Here is a 23,329-nt window from a genome sequence, read left to right as displayed (position 1 = left end):
ATGCTGCCCTTTTAAAAGCTAAGTACACCCCAATGATTCAATAGCTTGTAGAGCTGCAATGACTCAAAGGAGTTGTGGAGGAATTTTGGCCCGTTCTTCTTTGCAAGGTTGCTTTAGTTCATTATGGTTACCAGCCATTTGTTTTTGCACAGCTCTCTAAAGTGCTACCACAACATTGCTACTTACTTTGCCTGGGATGATTATCTTGTTACATGAACTAAATTTGGCTAAGGTTTAGCTCTAGGACACGTGGCCTAACATCTAGAACACTGGTTTACTGATGAGTTCATGGTCAACTCAGTGAGTGCAAGATGCCCAGATCCTGTTGCAAAAATCATCTTCCCTGCACCACCATGCTTGACAGTTGCTATGAGGTGTTTTTGCTGGTATGTTGTGTTTGGTTTTCACCAACATGTGCCACGTGCCACTGTGCATTATGGCAAAACATCTCAAGAAGTCTTGTGCGTTGTTCCTGAGTCAAACCTAGGCCTGCTGCCATGGCAACTCTTCCAACAAGCCATACTAGTTCAATTTTTTTCTAATTGTACTTTCATGAACTTTGACATGTAACACGCTAACTGAAGCCTGTAGAGTTGTAGAGATGTAGCTCTTTAGGTTGATCTTTGCTAATTTGCTAAGGCGTCCAAGTAGCATTGTGTTATAACGCCTGAATGCCCCAGACCAGCAAAGTGCCAAAGCTTCTGCTTTTATAGAGGTGATCAGATTTATGATGATCAATTAATCAGCTGCAAGTCTAATTAACTGATTAATCTAATTGTGATTAACAGTACTTTCTTGCTACTTACCTCCTTGATTTCTATGGAAACAGTAAGGGTGTACATAGATTTTCATAGACTACACGGATATCTTTGAAAACTTTATTTCTCAAATGATGATATATTTAATCATACATACTGTTTAGTACAATCAGTTAATTTGGGGTTTTTATATTTATATAACAAATACTGACATCAGGACTGAATACCTTTGTGCTTACAACTGAAGAGTGGACTGTTTAATAAAAACCTGACTTGTTTTCAGTGTTAAGTAGCAGCTCGGGTTAGCTGGGCTTAGTTAGTCACAGTGTGTTGCAGCAGGAGGGGGTATGTAGTGAAATGTTAAGGTTCTGGCTTGGTTAAGCAGTGTTAATATGTTAGCATTTATCTTATCGCTGAAGCTAGTTAGGAAGCTTTTGCACACAGCACATTTCTTACAGGCTATTTATCTATCAAAGTTTTATGGAACTTACTGAATACAGCCAAAAGTTGCATTTTACTGGAAGACACTTGGATTGCATTTTAGCACTATAAATACTTGTTCTTGTACTTATGAAATCTCTCAGACACATTTAGTTCCAAACATGGCTGAAGTCAGCCAGCACAGATTTAGTGATAATTAGGAAGGCTGTGAAGAAGGATTAGAGCACCAACATAACTAACACAAATATCTTAAATGGCCAAAGTCCCTCTATTGCTGTGACCTAGACGAGTGTGTAGGTGCCAAGCTGGTAAAACTGCAGGGCGCATGTGAGCTGCCAGGCTTTAGGTCAGCCAACACACAGACATTTTCTGTACTTGAGCTTGGCAGGCTTACTCAGCAGCACTGGATTACACCGGACTTCCCTTCTGTCACATTTTTAGCCATTTTGAGTTTTTACATGTTTGTGCTGACTGCGCTTTATAGCTATTCAGAGAGCTAAACACACAATATTAAATGTATTTCAGTTTTCATATTATTTGAGAGCACTGCGCTACATCCTGCTTGGTTCTCTCTTGTAATGATTTATTTTCTTTAACTCAGCGCTACAAGCAGCCCGATGATGAAGGTTAAATGATAGCATCTAAGTTAAGGAACAGCAGTTAAGGACGAGGGATTTAGATGAGGAAAAAAAGAAATCAGGCAGGGAACAATACTCACGAGATCCTGTTTGATGGTCCCAAGATTAATTAGCATGCAAGAAGAGAAGCAAGAAAGAAGAAGAAACGGTTAAGGCACCAGAGAGCACTGAGTCTCAGAGAGGCAAAGAACCGAATCAGAATGAGACAGAGGACGTTTATGTTTCATCTCCATGTGTAAAAACTAATAAAGTAAAGCCATATTAGTGCCGTAGGTTTGCATTTAATTATAGAATCAAACAGCTTTTACGGGATATGTGGTTAAGTGTGACTTTGGGCTCCACAGATGGTGCAACAAGCATCTAATACAAGATGAAAGGCGAAAACACAAAGTGAATGACTTAAAAAAAGGGGTAAAATGACAGTGAAGGAGAGAAACAGTTTGCTGGAAACCGTGGGAGATTCTGCATATTTTAATCAGAAGTTGTGACAGTAGAAATATTCTGCAACTGCAGGTGTTTTTGAGAGATAAATTCATCCACTTAAACAAATAGGTGCACACATTTTTATTCAAACGCGCTGACTAATATTCCAGCTCGAATGCACATGCAGCATTGATTTTACGGCCCTCAAAATGGGCGTTTTCAGGTTTTCGTGTAGACTAGTAATATGGACAACAATAAATATGATGATGCATATGAGATGAGAGTGATCAGTCTAAGCATTTCTTTTATTCTTCTTTGAAGAAAAACTTAGCTGCGTTGCCATGCAGCAGTTATTACATTTTAACCAAAAGAAAATGTGAGAATTAACAAAATAGTCACTATGATGGATGCCCACCTTAAGCAAAACGTATAATAGTTTGCAAGTTGATTTTTAAACTTGCTCAAGGGGAAGTCAATGGCAGACTAGAAGATAATATATCAATTAGAAAATGTTAAGTGTTAAGTATGCCAGTAATGGTCTGTTTCTAGGCAGTTGTATAAAACATTGACATGGTACGTTTACTTTGACCTTTCAAACAGCAGATCTGGCATAATTGTGACTGTGTATGTTTGTGTGCGTGTGTGCACAGGAACTGGACACTCACGCCTGCATGGTTGTTGTAGCAGTTTGAAAGCTGAACATATTTTCCTTGGGGAACCAGTTGGTGTCCTCTGCAATTAGAGAGAAAAATGAGGTTTCCGAGTTTAATAGACAGAGAAAAATAGACCACATTGGCAAATGTCGTAGTAAATTTATTGGAAATATGAAATCACAAAACCAGCACCAGCACTTCACAGTCCACCACTCCACAAATGGAGAGAGGGAGACACAAAGGAAGAGACAGCAGAGGAAAGAGACGGGCAGACAAAGAGTCAAAAATACAGATCACCACGTTACAACATCAAACTCTCGATCCTCTCCAGACCTGAGAAGAAATAGATTTGAAGTAGTAAATATAATATTAGCTCATTTTAATGCAGGCATCCGTTATTTTATTTTATTTATTTTTTTTGTTTCCTTAGACTGATAAACACTGATAGTAATAAGAGCAAAACTCAAGTGTTATTTCTTGTCATTTTATGAAGGGCTTATTTGTTACTTGTTTTATACTCAGGTATTATAAATAAAGTTTATATGGAATCTTAAGTTTTTAAAAAAAGTAATCTAATGGAGAAGATTTTCGTGAAATCTACCAAAGGTGTGTTTTACTAGTGATTTTTTAACCTACATTTGCACTATTTTTCATCGCTATAACATCCTTCATTCACTCATCCATTTTCTTAACTATTCATCAAACCACACACTCAAGCTGGAATCACCAATTAACTTAACAAGCATGTCTTTGGACTTTGGATACAAACCCATGTAGGCACAGGGGGAACATCAAATCTCTACATGAAAGGGAAGACAAGAAGCTTCTTACTGTGAGGCCACAGTGCTAACCGCTGCACCACTGTGCTGTCCTTTAAACATCATGAATTAAAAAGATGAATTTTTGTGGAGAAGTCTCGAGCCAATCCTCATTTTCTTTATATTTTGCTTCCAAGAATTTGTTGTAATTTTTAGAGTGGTCTTGAACAATAGTTCTCTCTTTTTTCAGTCCAGTGCTTATACTTGATCATTTCAGAGGAATGCTTTATTGTTGTTTGTTAAGCCACTTAACATTGATCTATTCATCACCCCAACATTAAAAGGCACATAAGTAATGAACCAGAGCTGCACATAAGAGACAATTTTATTCAGATAACTTTAAATTCAATCTTTTAGGCACTTTATTACAAGAAGCCTGCCCAAAAGACCATGTTAGTTTCCATTTCTTTAGCTGGATCTACAAATAGTATTTTGTACACCGAGACAAGTGTAATTTGTTGAAAATTTGCAGCGTGTCATTGAAAATTTAAGAAACTGGACAAGTGGAGAACATCATAGGCAATAGGAGGCCTAAAAAAAGAAAAGCCCTATCTAAATCAGATCAACAGTATTTTAAAGTCATGGAAACAGGCAGGGGAAAAAAGTTAAAATCAGACAGAAGAGGAGTGTCTACAGCCATCTGCAAAACACGGTGGGGGCTCTGTCATGGTTTGGGGCTTCATTTCAGCCAGTGTTGGAGATCTTATCAAAATTGATGGAATTCTGAAATCCAGTACATTTTTAGCCACAGTGCAATACCATCTGGAAAGCTAATTGGCATTGGCCTCATTGTTCCGCATGACAGTGATCCCAAGCACACTGCCAACACCCTGCAAACTGTATACCTGAATGTCTGGATAGAAAAGCACACAATGAAACACTATCAGTCATGGATTGCCCCCTGGAGCTCAGACCTCAACATTATTGACACACAGTGGGATCATCTTGACAGAGAACGGAACAAAAGGCAGCTGACATCCAAAGAAGAGCTTTGAATGTCTTTCAAGAAGCCTGGAGAACTTTTCCTGAAGACTGCTTAAAGAATTCAAAGAAGGCTTTCCCAAGAGAGTTCAGGTTATGTTGAAGAATAAAGGCGGTCATATCAAGAATTGTACAAACATTGTTGCCTTATATACCATATTGCCATGTATGTTTGCACATGTTTCTATAACTTGTTGCACCAATTTTATATTTTCCCTAGCAAAATATTAAGGAATAAGGAGTGGCTCAAGAGTTTTGCACTGTACTGTAGTTTCTTTTTTTATTATGATTTTTTCTGCTTCTTTGTACTAATAAAGACGCTTTAACTTTCAGCATAAAGTGCCTTGAAGCAACTGTTGTTGTGATTTGGTGCTATACAAATAAAACTGAATTGAATTGAAATGAATGTTTAAGTAGCTATTCTTATTGGTTTATATACAAAACATCATCACTGTTAAAGTTTACTAAAAATGTAAAATATTAATAATTACTATTATTTGCTTCACAGAGAAAATATACTCTTCTATTGATTCTGTTAGTTTGACTTAATTATATACATCGTATGTCAAATTAAAAGTGTATTTAGCAGCTTGGACAGTAAACATAAGAAATAACTACATGAAACTGAAAAAAGATCTAAAAAATCTATTTCATCTCTGGTCCCATACCCATTCCAGCCACAGGGCTTTATGGAGAACCTTACACTACCCTCCCCCCCACTTGTTTGTGCCTTTTGAGCCTCTACCTTCCTTTGTGTCCTGAACCCTCTCACCTCTCTCCAGCCCAGTCATCCGGTCCACACTCCACATCCGCTCTAGGCGTCGGTGCTGCTTGCCTGCCTCTCTCGATGCACTCTCCAGGTCCAGGGAACCCTGGCTTCGAGAGGGAGCAGTACTGCACGACTCACAAGCCAACCCGCTACACTCCGCCTCCCCTTTTCCACCTTCGCCCCAGCTACGAATGTTGTGGGCGCTGACCGAGGTCTGCAGTGGAGGCTGAGACAGGTGATGATGATGGTGGGTGTGGTGGTGTGATGCATGATGAGAGTGAGAGCCTGCAGCGGTTAGCTGCGGCTGCTGGTTGCTACTGCTGCTTCCACTTGCCGCACTACTTCCTCCGCTGCTGGAAGGTGGATTCATGCTCGAGATATTGTGGTGGTGGTGGTTTCCATGATGGTGCATACTATGGTGATGGTTGCTGTGATGGTGGCTGCCACAGCTGCTGGCACCACGGCCACTGCTTGCGCGATGGTACTGGGTTGGAGACGATGAGGCGGAGGAAGGGGAATTGGAAGGCTGGATCGAACCACCCCTAGATCCTACCCCACTGCTCCCCGACTTCTCCTTTAGGACGTCCAGTTCGAGGCTCTCCTTGCTGCCCTGGCCGGCGCTCATCAGCATACCGTGCTGGGTGGTGATGGTGTACACACGTGAAGGCTGCAGTGTACACTCCACACACTTCTGCTGGTCTTCCTCCACTGAGAAGCTGCGTTCAAGGGACAATCGTGCTGGTGCCTTGTTAGAAAGTGTGATAGAAGATGGGGTTGGCTGGAGTAAGCCCAGTGGCTGTGTCACTAGGCTGGTCTCCTGTTTGTCCTCACAGCCCTTAGTTTCGGAGCAGGGATGGAGGTGGTTGTTGTTGTTGGGGCCAAATGTGTCACTTGGCGACTCCGGGTCAGGACCCACCAAGGTTTCACACAGAAGATGAGCTAGAATTTGAAAAACGAAGATGGTTATAAAGACAACTAAAAGTGCTAAAGAATGAGAAATATACCAAGGTGCTAAAGAGCAAGAAAACAGAAAAAGTGGGAAAAAATGACAAGCTGGCACAGTGGATAATCATCTTTCTTTGGTTATCAGCTGTCATCGTGACACACCAATGAGTGCTTCCTGGCATTTCAGCAGAGGATGAGGTGAGAAAAGAACTAAAAGCATAAAGGAATACACACAGGGGAGATAGAGGGATGGACAAATGACAGGATGGCAGAGACGCTGACCTGATCCGTTTCGGTTTTCAGGGTGTGTGTGGGACAGGTACTCTCCAAATGCTCGCGCTGCTCTGTGGGGACACACACACATACGCGACACACATAAAGACATTAAATCATGGGTGGAAAGGAGGTATGAGTGGGAAAGAAGAGAAAGGGGAGAGAGAGGAGAGAAGGGCAAGGGAATTGTAAATTATAATCCTAATTGCCTTCTTTGTAGGCTTGTGCCACCCACAGATTAAGATGGAGCTGTTTTATCTCCTCGCTCCAGGCAACCCCAGCCTGAGGGAGACAGAGTTTGAGACAACAGGAGGAGAGAGAGTGAAGGACTGTTTTAGGGCGACTTAATTTCTCAGTGGGTCCTCAGTTTGCATTGATAGGTGTAATTGCAGACGGCAGACTGTGGATGTGCTGGGATTTTTTTGTTACACTGTGGCTGCACTTACTATATCTGTGAATACTTGACCTTGACAGCAACAGACGAAGATTGTTAATGTGCTGGTAGAAGCAAAAATAGATGCTAACAGGTTCATCTTTTACTCACAACTCTTTGCAGGTTACAACACTCTACAGATACCCATTTAGCCACATATAGCAAAAATTAAATACCAAGGAGGGCTTCCCTTTAAAAATAATAGTCCCAGATCTCACGGTTGATTGACACTGACCTGCTAATGTTCCTCTAGTGATTCTGTGTAACGGAAAAGGGATGAGAGAGACAAAGATGTTCTTTCAGTGTCAGTAAAGGTACTCTGGAGAAATGTACTGCAGTGATAACTACAAGGAATGACAGAGGAGAGGACATGAGAAGTGAGTTAAAGACTGTATGCTTACAATGAGTTACTGTGTAAGAAGAAAATACCACTGTAGTAGTTTTTACTATACGAGCAAACCACCGGCTAAGCTCTTGAAATATGCTGTTTATAGTTTCAGCTTTCCAACAGCAAGCCTGATGAAAAAGACACCACCTACTGCTCTATTAAGGGATCTATAATTCAGCCCATTTAAGTGCTTAATGTTTTTAATGTATTGATTTTACTTGAACACTGTCAGCTGACTGTATGCAGACTTTAAATGCGGAGTTTATCTCTAAAATGGAAGCATTATGCATATTATATTCTACTTTTTAAATAATAATCTGATGTGTTCACAATATCAATATCAGTTATACTATCATACTAGTTACTTATACTAGCACTAATTGAACAATGCAGCCCAAATGCTCCTAGTGGTTATGCTTTCCCAATACAGCTAACTGCTGACGTATCTGTGCTGAAGAATTCCTTGTATGCAGGAGAATCTGTGGGTGTACACCTCCACCCGGCACCACCGTCAATTATTAAAGCCTGTCCAGCACAGTAAGCATACACACACATACACAAACTGACTCACACAATCTCCATCACAGAAAGAGCCGGAGTGCAGTGAAAACACTTCTCTCACACAGTTTCTTATTGAGACACAGCTCTGTATTCTTAGTGCACTCTGTGCTCTTTCACTCCTTTAACCCTCAAGGCTCCTCTTGAGACAATGCACAAAAACAAACCTGTCTGACAAACCTGACTTTTCCATTTAATGATAAAACCTGACCTGTTTATAGCTGTTCTATATAGGCATATTCTAGGGCCTGCCATACTGAAATGTAAGCAATGTAAGTGAAATAACTTGCAGTCCAGTAAGAGAAGTTAATATTCCTGTACATATTCTCACCTCTAGATATCTGTAAACCTTAAAAACTATAAAACAATTTTGTCCTTAAGTTTGACCCGAGCATAGAACCATATAATTGTGATAATATGTGTTCTGATCCACATCCCTTCAGCCTCCTTCCATTGCTGTGATGTGCAAAAACTGGAATAAATAAAGAAATAGAAAGCGTGGTTGTACAAATTAATGCACATTTTCCACATACAGTGGGTTTTGATAGTACTCTATTATATTGCTAATAGAACAGTGCAAAAGAAGAAGATTGTGTTATTAAATGGCCAAACTTCACATGATAGAAGGGAAATACAACATTTGTGTTCATTACCTCATTACTCATTGATCAGCACAAGATTGGGAGCCTCAATTAAAAAACTGGGAGCAGAAAACAACATATAATCCCATCTTTAACCAAAGTGACATAAGTGATCTTCCTAATGGTTATGTTTAACCCAATCCCCTGTACTGGGATATTGTCTTTCAAATAGATCACTTATCTCCTTGGTCCTTGGGTGCTATGAACTAAATCCTCTTCTGTGCTGGTAACATATAAGAAAAACAGACATGTTTTAATGCTGAGCATCTTTTTTGAACCAAATGTAAGTAGTACACTATTTGGAATTGCATAGGTTTCTGAGTGTTAATCTGAGAAAATGTTTAAATATATTATATCATCATTATTTCATATATTTATCTTATGATATAAGAATATTGGAGGCAGCCCCTACTAATGTGACATTCAGTCACTAAAGGTGAGCATGGACCAAAAGTAAATGTAAGAAATTTAATTGAAGTTAATTCAATTCAATTTAATTCAACATCAAAGTACTTTATACTGTTTAGGTCTAACAATTAGACAACCCTCTAAGAGCAAGCACTTGGTGACAGTGGGAAGGAAAAACTCCCCTTCAACAGGAACAAAACTCGGGCTTCCACACACTGCGGAAGAGAGTCAGAGATTAATAATAACTAACAATTAAAAAAAAAAATCAGTTCAGTTTTATTTATATAATGTCAAATCACAACAGTTGCCTCAAGGTGTTGTATATTGTAAGGTAAAGACCCTACAATAATACAAAGACAACAGAGAAAAGCCCAACAATCATATGACCCCCTATGAGCAAGCACTTTGGCGACAGTGGGAAAGAAAAACTTCCTTTTAACAGGAAGAAACCTCCAGCAGAACCAGGCTCGGGGATGGTGAGGGGGGGAAGACAGGACTAGGTCATGCTGTGGAAGAGAGCCAGAGATGAATAATAACTTGTTTTAATTTAATGCAGAGTGGCATATAAACACACAGAGACTGAAAAGAGTTAAGTGAAGAAGAAACAGTCAGTGCATCATGGGTAACCTCCAGCAGCCTAGGCCTATTGCAGCATAACTGAGGGCTGTCTCAGGGTCAGGTAATTTATATGATAAGAGTTTGCAGATGCTGTAGTGCTGATCTTTATCTCAATTAAATTCACACTAGATGTTTTTGTATTGGTCACTGCTAAATAATTTTGAAGCGTGAACTTTTTATCAGCTTGATGAGGGCTCAGTAGTATGTGTATGCCTCTGACCCAGGCCTTTCCTCGCTGGGGATTTGGAGAAAGGTGGTGCGGTTGTTAGCACTGTATTTGAATCCAGCTGTTTGTAGTTTCCCTGTTCTCCCTGTGCCACGTGCCTGTCTGCACTATGACAGCTGGGATAAGCTCTAGCACAAACCAAAACCCTGAATTGCATAAATGGAAGAAATGATGAATGGATGGATGAACAGACCTCAGTTCAACAAGTTTTTACTGCAAAACAAAACCTCACACAGAACAAATTAACCGGTAATTTCAAATGTTTCTTCTGTGACCGCAGAGTCTTTTGGCTTCTACACTGTTTACTGTCAATGGTTAAAACTGCAGCTAATGTAAACCAAACCTTTGAGAGTTTGGGGGTGTTGTTGAGGATTAAGGCTCTGCACGTGCTGTGTCACCAACCAGCTCCTTTCACTACATTTCTAAAAATAGCTCACCATGCCGCTGCAGTTCTGCTACAGCAACTTCTTCTCAGAAACCCCCGACTTCTTCAGTTGTAATGGGCATAAAGCTGCGTGTGCATGTGCTTGCATACGGACATGTGAGTCTAATGGTACTTAAGGGCATTAAGAAAAAGAAATGTTTTAGTTTGTGTGTGCCTGCAGTAACAGCAATCACAATTAAGGACACTTGTGATAAATGTAGTCTATACTTTAATCAGCAGGTGTCCCTCAGAACCTCTGATACATTTTCATTTGGCCCACCTGTTTTATAATTCAACAGGCTGGGCACTCTGATTAGAATCAGCAAACAATGGTGCAAGAGGCACGCATCATCCATTATACATGAGAGGAAACAGAGCTGGAAATGGATAGAGCAGAACGTCTCTCAATCATCCACTACACAAAACCTTTCTCTGTACAGTGCCGTCTTATATTCACATTTTTGCACCAGCTTCATATGTGATACGTGAGCACAGCATGGGGGCAGTGAGGTAGCAACTGATAAATAGTCTCCGGCGAAAAATGATGAAGGGAAGGGAAAGGAAGAGCTTGACAGTTAGATATGAAATTCGTCCTGCATGCTCTCAGCCATGTGACCGGGTTTTGGGGAAAGAGACAAGTTAGGGAGGGGAGATTCTGAGGAGCAGGGAAGTGATTACAGCTGAGAGGAAGAGCAGTGTAGAAAAATTTGACCATATTAAAAATGAAAGAAGACTAAACCTGAGGAAAGACAGGTGGATAGAAAGACAGGACTGTGAGAGACTGAAAGATGAAAAAGGATGGCAGACTCAGTTTGAAGGTGCAGCCACAAAACTAAACATCTTTTGTGTGATTTCATTTCTTAAGGGGCAGCTTAAGTATGCAATAAAATAAAGTAGCAAGGATGGCACGGGTTCAATCCAATGTCCTGGACTGACTCCAATCAGGTTAATTTGTCTGACAGTGATGGACTGCTTGAGGTGACATTAAACCCAAGAGGTCGAGTAGAAATTTGTGCCTGGCAAGGCAATGTTTGTGAATTGGCCCATTATATCAGTTTTGCAGGACATATTATATATTATTAGGAAACTAAATGTTTCATTTGGCAGTTCATTTGTTTTTAATTCTAGGTGTCCTTCCTGGTTTATTTTGCCTCTGAGTGGAAATGAACCAGCAACTTTTGGTTTGCCAAAACATGTAAACCATATGCTATCTAATATATGTCCACATAACTATGCATTTACAAAACATGATTCAGAAAATGAGGCTTGATTTAAAAATGGTGCCATCACATTTCACTGTCAGTGCTCTCTGGAGCACATGTAGCAGAGTATGCATCACAGCTCCATACTAAGCATCTAATTAGTTTGCAAAACACACACAGTAGCTGAAAAGTCATGAAACAATGACATCAGTGTTTTTTATTTACAATAAAACTCTTTCAATTTCAACAATTGTCATACTAACTAATGTAGTACGCTACTGTGTGTGCAGATGCTTAAGGTAGGCGTCAGAGCATCTGTTTTCATTGACTCTGCAGCTTAGGAGACAACAACATGAAAATGGTTGACATCCTGCTATGTTGTTGCCTGCTTGGTGAGATGCAATGCTGAAAAGTAAGCAAAAAGCATCACTTGTGTCTGTTTTCCCTGTTGCATCAACCATGTCTTGCATACTTATGCACATCACCGTTTGGTACCTTAAGCTGTGATTATGGTTGATGCACTTGCAATTGTTTGTCCAAATTATCACACCAAGACAGCCCTGTAACCATTGACTGGCAACTCAGAGAAAGAAATCCTTACTTGGGTGGGAATAGCAAAAATTGAAACAGAAATCAAAGTGATTGCAGAGATTTTCTTCAAAGTTTTCTACTGAATCTCTTATATCTTCAGCCTGTTGCAGTATTTCTCTCAGTACCACCTGCAAATCTCTGTGCTCCTGCACTATTGCATCACCGAAACAGCTACAAAGATTGACCCACTCATACAATCATGTCACCAATCAGGCCGTGTGGCTGCCCCCTCACACCAGGCTAGAGAAATCAAGGGGCACACTGCAAGCCGAAATGACACCAGAAAGCAGCACCCGTCAGTCAGCTATGACTGACTGTCATACACTGAATCTAGATACCTGAAAATGCAGCATCGCCTGGACTAATGGGCCATTCTTTTGTGTCTGTTCAATATTTTCAGCTCTTTAAGTACTTGTTGTCCATGTTGTTTGAAAGATGATGTTGGAAACCGCATTTTCAAAGGTCAAATTATGTTTAATAAGATGACCATGCATCCTTGAACACGACACCAACTCCTGTCTTCAGCTGTCCTCAATTGTAAATGACTAAATCGCCTTGTTTGCACCCCGCCAGTACTCTGATCTCATTATTCAATTCTTCTGTTCAGTAGAACAATAAATCTTTTTCATAATACAACTGCACTAAAAATAAATACTTAGCTTGGATTGTTTAAACATGTTGGTTTGGGTTAAAATGACTACTTTGGTGAGAAAAAGGGACATTTGTTGTCATGGTTCCTGTAACATTACGTAGGGAATGAGAGGCAAACCGTAATCTCCTTTGTTAAGGTCTGACATTTTGCTGATCCATTCATCAAAATCTCTTTCATATGCACCCTTAATGACTTAGGGAGGCTGTTGTAAGGACTTTTTGGGGCCATTTTCTGAATTAAAAAGGGCACAATTCCAAGAGCAGCTTTATTCCTGTTATGTAAACTTCTGTGGGTACAACATGAAACCTTAAGGTGCTGCATATTATCTGGTCATCTTTTCAGTTTCTTCTGAGTGAGCAGGTCAGACTGAATCTGAGCATTTTTTTTTGTACTTTGTGTCTAGAAATAAGCAGGTCATGTGTAGTGTACGTATTACACCAGATGAATGAGTCAGACACCACTTACACACACTCCACTTCTTGAATACATTTTGTCAGAAACTCCACTAACCACTTCAGGCACATAAAAGGACTCTCAACAACAGGAAGATACACCTCAGCACTTTTCATGGATCTAGAGAGAACAATGTGTAATCACTTACTAATGGGTGCAGCTGGAGGAGCAGTACTGCCTATATTAGACCTACGTTATCCACTTGTTGTTTGACTTTTCTTTTCTCGGCTCGTTTCTTTTTGTTCAGGGTGCACTTACACCTACGCGATGAAGACTGTCAGTCAAATGTTTTCCTGCTTCGGTTCCTCCTGTCAATAGTTAAAATGTCCACTCACTCTTGGATAGGCGCCAAACAAGCAATCCACACTCTTCCAAGTAACTGGCTGTATTTCAGTAATATAATTAAATAAACAGATTGTGTGGAACAGAGAGAGTTTTTGTAATCTCTAATGTAACACTTGCAAAAACAGTGTTACATTAGAGTGCAGTGCAAAACTCTTGAGTCACCCCTATTTTTCTATATTTTACTAGGAAAATGGGAAAAAGGTGCAGAAATTTGTTAAAACGTGTGCAAGCATACATGGAAATACAGTATACAAGACAGAAATTGAGTCTGTACAGCGCTAATGAGCTTGAAAGTCAATATTTCGTATGACCACCTTTATTCTTCAACACAGCATGAATTTTCTAAGGCAACCTTTCTTCTAATTTCTTCAAGCAATCTTGAAGAATAGTTCTGCAGGCTTCTTGAAGGACATTCCAAACACTTCTTTGGATGTTGGCTGCCTCTTGCTTCGTTATCTTTGAAAATGACGCGACACTGATTCAATAACGTTCAGGTCTGGGCTCTGGGGAGGCCAATCCATGACTGATAGTGTGTCAATGTGATCGTACTGGGTTGGCAGTGTGTCTGGGATCACCGGCATGAAGAAAAAAGTAGCCTTTGGCAATCAGATGCTTTCTAGGAGGTATTTCATGGTGGATCACTTCTTAATTTTGACAATATCCCCAGTATCACTGACTGTTGTACCTCTCTTCTGACGTCCTCTGTACATTTCGATGATAATTTGAATCAGAAATCCCAAATTTGGATTCACTATAACATCTGCTGCCACTGATTTAGTCCAGTTCTTGTGTAACCCAGCATACCTAAGCCTTTCCTCCCTGTTTCCCTTCCTTAAGAATAGCTTCTGGAGAGAAGTATCCTTGCATCTAGACCATTTCTGATGAGGCTTCAATGAACAATATCTGGATTAGCTACAGCGACAGATGCATTACTCAGGTTCAGTGTCAGGTGTTTGGTGGATTGTTTCCTACTTCTTGAGGACATGACTCTCAGATGCTATTACTCTGTATCTGACAGTCAGATACAGATGAACAGTGGGTAATTTTTTTTAGGCCTATCACGTTTTCTTTTATCCAACATTGTTCCAGTTTCCTCAGTTTTGTTAAGGACACACTGCACACCATGCTAAGAAATGCCAAGTTTTCAACTAAGAGCTCATTGGGAATCACCTTGCTGATTCAAACATATTATTTTATGCCTGTCACATGTGTTATCCTTGCCATTTTTGTGGATTCAGAAAAAGTCTGGCTCCCTGGAAACAAAATATTAAAAAAAATGAGGGGTGGCCCAGACTTCTGGATATTACTACCATCCTTAGGGAGTTTTTCCCAAATACATGTTCTCAATCAGCCAATTACTCACCTGTGTATACTATCTACACCACAGCTTCTCTTTCTTGCTTGCCAGATCACTTTGGCCTTACTGTAGTAACTAAGTGTTCTCCAGTTTCCGCTTGTTTCTATTTTTTTATTTTTTGCTGACATTTTTTTGTGATCTCAGCTTATATTAAATATTTGGATTTCGACTTTTCAACTTTTACTGTGCGTACTTTGTCATGTGTTTGGGTCCTCTACTTCTGAGTCTTCATATATCTGTTACAAACTGTTTTCAAATGGTCCAATTAATTGTTTAGAAACATAATGCTAGCTTTTTAATGAGATTTATTTAATGCTTTGAAGGATAGAATGAATATTGAGAGATATCCCTAACCTTCTTACACTTCTTATGTGCTTTGTTCTTTAATAAAATGGCTTTTCTCATTTTTCCATCTTGAAATGACATCGATATGAAGGGTTAAATTAATACAACCAACAAAAATCCAAAACAAAAATGATAAATAGAAGAAAATAAATCTGTGATCATTCACTGAAACAATTTCCTTCAATTGTGTTCTTTCTCATATTTAAGCTATAACCCTGACCTTTATCTGCAGGGCTATAAAATGGATCCCTAAGGACCTACAAGATTAAAGAACTTGCTTACAGTTCTTTACAGCAATGATGCAGCATTTCATTCATATTATTGACCCATATCTAATGTGCCTCGTTCCTCTGTGGACTCTGACATCATTTAACACAGTGACCATATCCCCTGCCATGGCTGAAAGGTCTCCCCTGGCAGTGTTCCCACTGGTCTGAATATCATCAGAGCTGATGTCTCCTCTGGGTGTCTCTCCATCCACCGTAAGCAATCGGCTGCCAAGGAAACAGATTCCTTAATGCCTCTTAATCAAATCCTCCTCTCAGATGCACTAATTGAATTGTTTCACAGAACACACATGCAGGATAGCATGCACACACACACACACACACACACACACACACACACACACACACACACACACACACGAGGTGATGAGAACCTGTTGAGGAACTTGTTGCACATTCCCATGTCCCTATTGAAGGGACATGGGAATGTTAATTGCAGTCTTAAAGGTGCAATGCTTTATGGGACAGGTGGGAACCAAGCATTGAGGAGGGATCTGATTAAAATGTCAGTACACTAGAGGCTGAAGCACCACAACCACATACGGTGTTGAATGATGACACTGATTCCCACACAGCAGTGTTTTTCTGCAGCAGCTAACACATATTTAACGCTGACCTTTTTTTACAGAGCGGGCACAGAGAGCTTATTCCCACTGTATATTTTCACTTGTGACAGTAGAAAAACAAAGTATAATAATAAAAAGACAAAAAAAACCCCCATCACCAGAAGCTTATGTTATGTTTCGGTATCTCATTTAGCCATGACATTAAGAGGAAATTTGAACAGAAATGGGGAAAAAACAAGTAAATAAATAATCACAATTCAACTAAAATCATCTTCTGCTAAGCGAAAAAGACAAAATCAGAAGTCTCTTATAAAATAGTCCCAGGATTATCACGTGAACATCAATCATATGATTACCTCCAACAGTGTATTTACATCTTATTCATAACAGACATTGAGCACAGAAAAACCCTTGCTCACGCACGTTCCATTTGTATCTCGTTTATCTGCAATCTATCAATCATAAATAGTTTAATTTGACGGCACCTCTCTTCCAACTTCCACTTACATGAATACATCCAACACCAAACAAAGATTGATCAAGAATAGCTGTGAACCAAAATAAAAATATAAATGTTTTGAAAGAAAGGTTCACCACAGCATGGGATGGATAAGACCTGAGTTCCTCACTCAGAAGTAGAGGACCCAAACACATGACAAAGTACGCACAGTAAAAGCTTGAAATCCAGATCTTTAATATAAGCTGCTGTGGAACAGGCAGAGCATTGAGAATGGGGCAAATTTTTCAAAATAGAACTGCATTTTCTTTCACAAAATTTCTGGAAATTCTGTTGAAATCTGTTCTAGATTGCATGACATTAAGCAGGCATGCTCAAACACAATTCCCTACTACAATCTATTCCCATACTGAACAATTTTCACTTGAGGTCAATTTACAGTACAAACTTGTTGTGGTGCTATTCCCCTGTAACCTGTAACCTTGATAATAAGCAAATTAAGCTTCCTAATTTATTAAGATATATTAAATACGGAATGGCAGTCACAGACCACACACAGCATTGCTGGAGTGCGTATGATTATTCAGACTGTAATGAATAAAATGGGAATCATTCAGCATATTTAATGAACAAATAACACAAATTGAACAAAGCAGGAGTGAAAGGAGGTCAAGATACAGTGGATATTATAGCGATTTCTTTCACTCAAATGAGTATGAATAAAGTAGTAAGAATACATTTAAAACACGGAGTGCATAATTTATAGCAGATGAGAAAAACATAAGCAAAAGCACAACGAAGCATGATTTTGCCCAAAACACAATCAGATTTATAAAACTTAGGAGGCAGTCTTTCCACGGCGTTTGAATAAATCGAAATTTTAAAAAAAATAAATTTCTAACAGTTATGCAACATCGCTGGCCCCCAATAACAGAGTGACTGCAGGCCACCTGACTGTCCTCCACAAACTAAGACACAATGTTTCATTTGCATCAGTCTGGAAAAAGAAAAAAAAAAAGGTCTTTCATCTTTCAGTCCATTTTCCACACTCTCAGAGCTCTGTGAAAGCTGTTGTCCACTGCCCTTCAGCCGAACCACAGCACAGCCTTCCTCTTAGGCTGATCGACAGATCAAAGCATTTCTTTCCTCGCTCAGTGTCGCAGAATTCTGGTGTGTACATAGGAGGTAATCTGTCCCCCTCTCTCTTTCCCTCCTCACTCTCTGTCACTAGCTACCTCACCGAAGCTGCTGGAGAGGAGAGTGTGACCTGTTTCATAACAGAAACCCATAAGCATGCACAAGATGACACAGGCACTGTCGAGCATCGGGTACAAGAAGCCAGTGTCTCTTCAGTAGCGTTCAGACCTCTAACGCCTCCTCATATCTCAAGACAAAAGAGATCACTTGAGGAAAATATCTTCGTGCATGCTTTCCAATCAGGCACACCTATTAACAGATTAAAAACTCACCATATTTTTCTTCTTTTTAGCTATGCTAATGGCATGGCTGTGAGGACACGAATGCCAGTCTGTCCACCACTTTGGTACAGACTAAAATGTCTTAACAGTTGTTGCACTGACTGCCAAGAAACACACTGCAAACATCTATTGTTTGTTAAGGATAACTGTAACTGATTTCTGGTGCTATGAGTTTGAAATTTGTAGGTTTTTATTACAATGTGATTCTCCAAAAATCACAAATGAGTTCATAAGTCATAAGGAATGAATAACATGAAAATAACATATGATCTTTAAGCATTACAGATTTCGCCATAGTTACACATTATCAGCTCCACTTAGGTATCACAGCCAATGGATTCTTTTGTTTTTTTATTTTGGATATTGTAAATGTTTTGTATTGTGGTTCCTTGCAACATTTGTCATCACTCTTGTGTCCTTCTGTTATCACCACGTCACCTTTTAATTTGGCCAGTCCTTTGGAAGGCATTCCTAGTTAAAGGGAACAATGTAAAGCACTAGCAGAGTGACAGGTTTTGCCAAGAAGAAATAATTAAGTTAGAGAAAAATCCCTTTCTTGGTTTTAATAAAAGGGGCCATGGGAAATTGTCTTACTGTCAACCAAGCTCACACTTGTTATTAGTTAACAAGTGTGAGCTTAAAGTTAAAGTCCAGAACTTTCGCTGCTTGTCTATGGCATTTCATATTCTTCCATCAGACTGATGCTGTATGCAAGAAAGGATAAAAAACAATAAATAATTATGTGTATTACAAAAAGTGTGTGAGTTTGCTAGATGTTTAAGTAAGCTTGACATTTATACCTGGCTCTTAAAAGGCCCCTGGAGGTTTCATTTAATGAATTTAATGTTTTAATGAAGTTAAAATAGACTGGCTGGCATCTGGGATGGTTTGGAAATAGTAAAAGGAAAAGTGGGGGATATTTATAATTCAGAAAGATGTGTGGGGGAGTGTATAAGAGCTGGAGAAAGAGAAAAAAATAAGCATATTTAAAGTTACTTTTTCCACTCTGTGCTGGCGAAGGATAATGACTCAGACTTTAGTTTAGATGTATTGTCATTTGCCTATAAGGTTCTGAAAACCATAAAGAATCAGCATCACTTGATTTAAGGTAAGGGTGGGTCTGCAGGAAATTAAGAATAGTTAGTGCACCTAGCCCAGGGGTGGGCATCTCCAGGCCTCGAGGGCCGGTGTCCTGCAGGTTTTAGATGTGTCCTTGATCCAACACAGCTGATTCAAATGGCTAAATTACCTCCTCAACATGTCTTGAAGTTCTCCAGACGCCTGGTAATGAACTAATCATTTGATTCAGGTGTGTTGACCCAGGGTGAGATCTAAAACCTGCAGGACACCAGCCCTCGAGGCCTGGAGTTGCCCACACCTGACCTAGCCTCACTACTAGCATCATTTCCAGCATGTAGGAACATGAAGGCATGCCATATGGTTGATTCCAACTCCAGGTTACCATGTCTGATTTGCTGTAATTTAAAATGTATAAGCAAAGTCTCCTTCCTTCATGTTGCTATAAATTAACAATAAACAGATTTTAGTGGGAGAAAGTATTAAATCCCACTCACGGTTACAAATCTGCATCTCGCTGCTTAACTTTCCCTTATTCTGGCATGGCACATGATACAAGATCAGCACAAAATGCACAAAAGATAACCTTAAAAACAGACAAGCAAACAAACAAACAAACAAAAAAAGAAAAGCTGTATGAAGAGACACACATAGGATCCATGTAACCATGTGCAAGTAGAGAGATGGAAATGGGCCGCTTTTATTAAATTCTGTTAAATTCTCACTTCCTCATGCATGAGGTTATGTGCAGGTGAAAGACTGATAAATATTGGATGTGAATCAACTCTGTTTCCCATATACTGGAGGCGAGGTGGATTCTTCTATTAGTCAAAATAAATAAATAAATAAGCTCTGAAATTGAGTGTTTGTGCTTATGTGAGTGAAGAAGGAGGGGAGCATGTGTGTGGTGTGTGGTGTGGCTACCAGTTGAGTTAGACATGTAACAGTTTGTGCAGTCCCTTTGTGGACGCAAAGGGGGGGAAAGAAAAAGAGTGGCAGCCCTGCGTTGGGCACGCTATCTTTTCCTCACACAGGGTCTCACAGTGGAACACCTGCTCAGGATCTCCTCTGGGCCCATTTTCTAATCGTGCAGGAGGATCACATTCTCATCTTCGTTTTAAGGCAGCACACAGACACAAAAACACACTGCGCTAAAAGCAACATCGCTAAAAGCATGGTTGTGTAATGTAAAGAAGGCACACACACCCTGAGAGAATGACGTAACAACACATCAGCCCACATCTGTGAATGCTATAGTCTGAACAAGTCAAGGTCATTCATGGACTGAATTAAAAACACTGGGCCCTGCTGTGAGGCACCCTCTGAAGCAGAGAGCTGCTTTGTATTCCGAGCTCATGTGGGACTGTAGCGTCCTGTCTGCGCTTGATGCCTGGACACATGAAACACACAGGCACACGTGCTTTCCAGCGAACTGCAGCCTCGCAGATGTGAGGAAGAAGGCAGCATCGTTGATACAGCCTCCTTACTCCCCCTGCGTAGTGCTGCAACAGCTGGATGCGGTTCTGGCTGTTTAAAACACGCACGGCTCTCAGACTGAGTCCCTAATAGGTTTTAAAGGGCTGGACTCGTGCCAAACAGTCTGAGTCTTGTTTTTCCACCCTGCAAAAAAACCGACGTTTTCCCGTGATGCCCTCTGTGATTGACCCAATGACTGGTCGTGATAGGTGATTAGTGCAACGACAGAATCGATTGCCGTGACTGATTAATCGACAGCTGGCTCATTTGCCCACCCCGGAGTGAAGGCTGCCGCCTCATTGCTGTACTGTTTTCTCGATTCTCTGCGGCCAGACAGAAAGGCAGTTTTTGGTTAAACTGAAGTAACAATCAAATAGCAGGATTAAAAAAAAAAAAAAAAATAGCGGCTAATAAGAGGTGGCAAACTGGGAAAATGTATCAGGGACACTCTGAGTCACGGCAGTCCCATTTTGCCTCTGCATGACTTTGGTTATACAATGATGCTTCATTCACAACATCCAGAAACACTCCGACGCGCCAGGAGCAAACATCTTGCAGCAGGTTTACATTACATAAAACACAGATATGGGGAAATTGCATGAAGCCATCCTAATCACGTAATCAATTTTTGATTACAGGTTCAGTTTTGGGAGATCTTTAATCGATATTTGCCCCAGTGCACGTTCCGAGCTAGACGCGGGACAACCACCAAAAGCAACCACCAAAAGCGCAAAGAGCCTCTCTGCGCATTACAAGGCAGACTGGCTATATCCAGGATAGCGCAGTGGTAATCCATCAAAACGCAAAACTGTCACACCTGGGAACTTCGTGTCGCTCGCACCTGAAGGCTAAAACACCTGCCAAGACTTCCTAAGGGTACTATAACACTGAGATATAAGCCGAGAGCTCCGAGTGTCACTCACCTAACTTTTGCTGCCACAGAAGAAATCGCATCGTTTCTTAAATTCTTCCTCTTGGACACAGCAGTTCCCATGCTGGCATGGAAACGATGCAGGCAGGAAAACAGTTCATTCCAAAGGAAGGAGGAATGCGACGATGAAAACAGTATAAAAATCGCAAGAAAAACAAAAAGTTGCAGGGAAATCCGGGAGCAGATAGGTCACGCACGCGTCTGCAGAGCAAAAAAAGAAGGAAGTCAGTCTTCTCTCTCTCTTTCTCTCTCTTACTCTGTCTGTCTCTCTCCGGATATGAGCATGTACGTGGGGTAGCTGCACAGCTGCCAGAGTGAGGCTGAAAATACCCAAACCTCCCTCTCTCTCTCTCTCTCCCTCCCTCCCTCCCCCTTTCTCTCTCTCTTTCTCATTGATCAAAAAAATGCAATGGGAGGATTGTTGGGTTGGCGATATCACCATCGTCCTCATCGTGCTCACAAAGGTGGAGGCGGGGAGCCGTGTATCTACAACAGTGGTGTCATCCACCTCCACCTCTGGCATTCATCTAATGCTCCTTTTTGGGGACTGTGATCTCTGTATCTTTACTTATTTATTTCCTGGTGTTACATAAACGGTCATTTTGGTGAAAGCCCCATCCACCCCCTCTAACACACACATACACAAACGCTGTAACTGGCTCCTACTCAACCAAAGACAGGATGAGGCACTGCAGCGCTCTGTAAATATTTCTTCAATTAATAATACCACTGGAGCTTTAGCGTGTGCTTTGTTCTATTTCTTCTTATTCTGTTTTTACATTTAGATGACTTTGAAATTCAGCAGTTGAATTGTGTTGACCATTGGACTCGTATATACCCCAAATACTTTATTTATCCCATTTTCGCTAAATTCTTTTGTTACACCAGTTGAAATAATAACAATAATAGTAAAAATAATAATGATAATATTATCTGCCCCCATAGACAACAGCAAAGTACACTGCACTTGCCACAAGTCCTGAAGTCCTGAATGACTGAAAATCTCCATCATTTACTGTAGACATTGATGGATGTCAGCTTGCTTTTTTTGCATACACTTCACTTACTGTGTTGGTCTTCCAGTTCAACGTGGATGCCATACTACCTCACCATATCAACATGCTTTCTCAGGATAGCCGTTGTCTTCCCTCTGAAGACGATCACCATGTCTCTGGTCTCATTCACATTCAGAAGCAGATGATTCCTTCCAGACCACCATCCATCACTAATACATCTAATCTAATACTGCAGAATATTATCATATTTCTGACCTGGAGTTACACTGAAAGTCTGAGGTGTACAGGGTGTAGCTTCTCTCATGATGAATGGAAATATTAGATATAGAATGTATAGATTTGATAATATACCAGCAATTAAGAATCTTACTTTGTTCATATATACTATTGGCCTTTTTGTCACGGTTCTGGGTCAGTTTGACCCAGTATTTTGAGTTGTTATGGTTTGGTTTATTTTTGAATGATGGATTGTTCTTTGTTTCTCTGGTGCTTTGTTGGGTTTTATGATGAATCTGTGTTTCAGTTATTTTGGTGTGTTTTTGCATTATGGATTGTTTTCTTATTCTCTTGTAGTGCTTGTGGTGGTGGTGGTGATGATGATAGATTATTATTAGTTTCATGTTTCTGTTTATCCATGTTTAAGGATTTGTTGTTTCATGTATTGTTTGAGTTGCATGTGTTGTATTCTGTCTGCGTCTTTG

General features: G+C 40.2%; 1 protein-coding gene across 4 annotated transcripts in view; it reads right to left on the bottom strand.

Moving 5' to 3' along the window:
* The window catches only part of nsmfa (NMDA receptor synaptonuclear signaling and neuronal migration factor a), a 45,020-nt gene extending 22,267 nt beyond the window's left edge, over positions 1-22,753 (bottom strand). The window contains exons 1-5 of one of the 4 annotated variants that reach the window (XM_087843617.1): positions 22,680-22,753; positions 21,605-21,813; positions 6,709-6,770; positions 5,485-6,420; positions 2,926-2,992 (exon numbers count right to left, since the gene is read on the bottom strand). In XM_087843617.1, coding sequence (XP_087699743.1) covers positions 2,926-2,992; positions 5,485-6,420; positions 6,709-6,770; positions 21,605-21,675 — 1,136 coding nt within the window. In that variant the 5' untranslated portion in view covers positions 21,676-21,813; positions 22,680-22,753. Of the gene's footprint in view, positions 1-2,925; positions 2,993-5,484; positions 6,421-6,708; positions 6,771-21,604; positions 21,911-22,679 lie in introns of those variants that run through there. The other 3 variants (XM_006788737.2, XM_087843618.1, XM_087843619.1) reach the window with 3 other exon arrangements.
* Between the last annotated feature and the right edge of the window lie 576 nt (positions 22,754-23,329).

Source organism: Neolamprologus brichardi, chromosome 7, assembly GCF_056152115.1.
Source record: "Neolamprologus brichardi isolate AB-2024 chromosome 7, ASM5615211v1, whole genome shotgun sequence".
Taxonomy (NCBI): Eukaryota; Metazoa; Chordata; class Actinopteri; order Cichliformes; family Cichlidae; genus Neolamprologus; species Neolamprologus brichardi.
The sequence above is the reverse complement of the archived record's forward strand: the minus strand, read 5'-3'. Positions and strand labels throughout refer to the sequence as shown.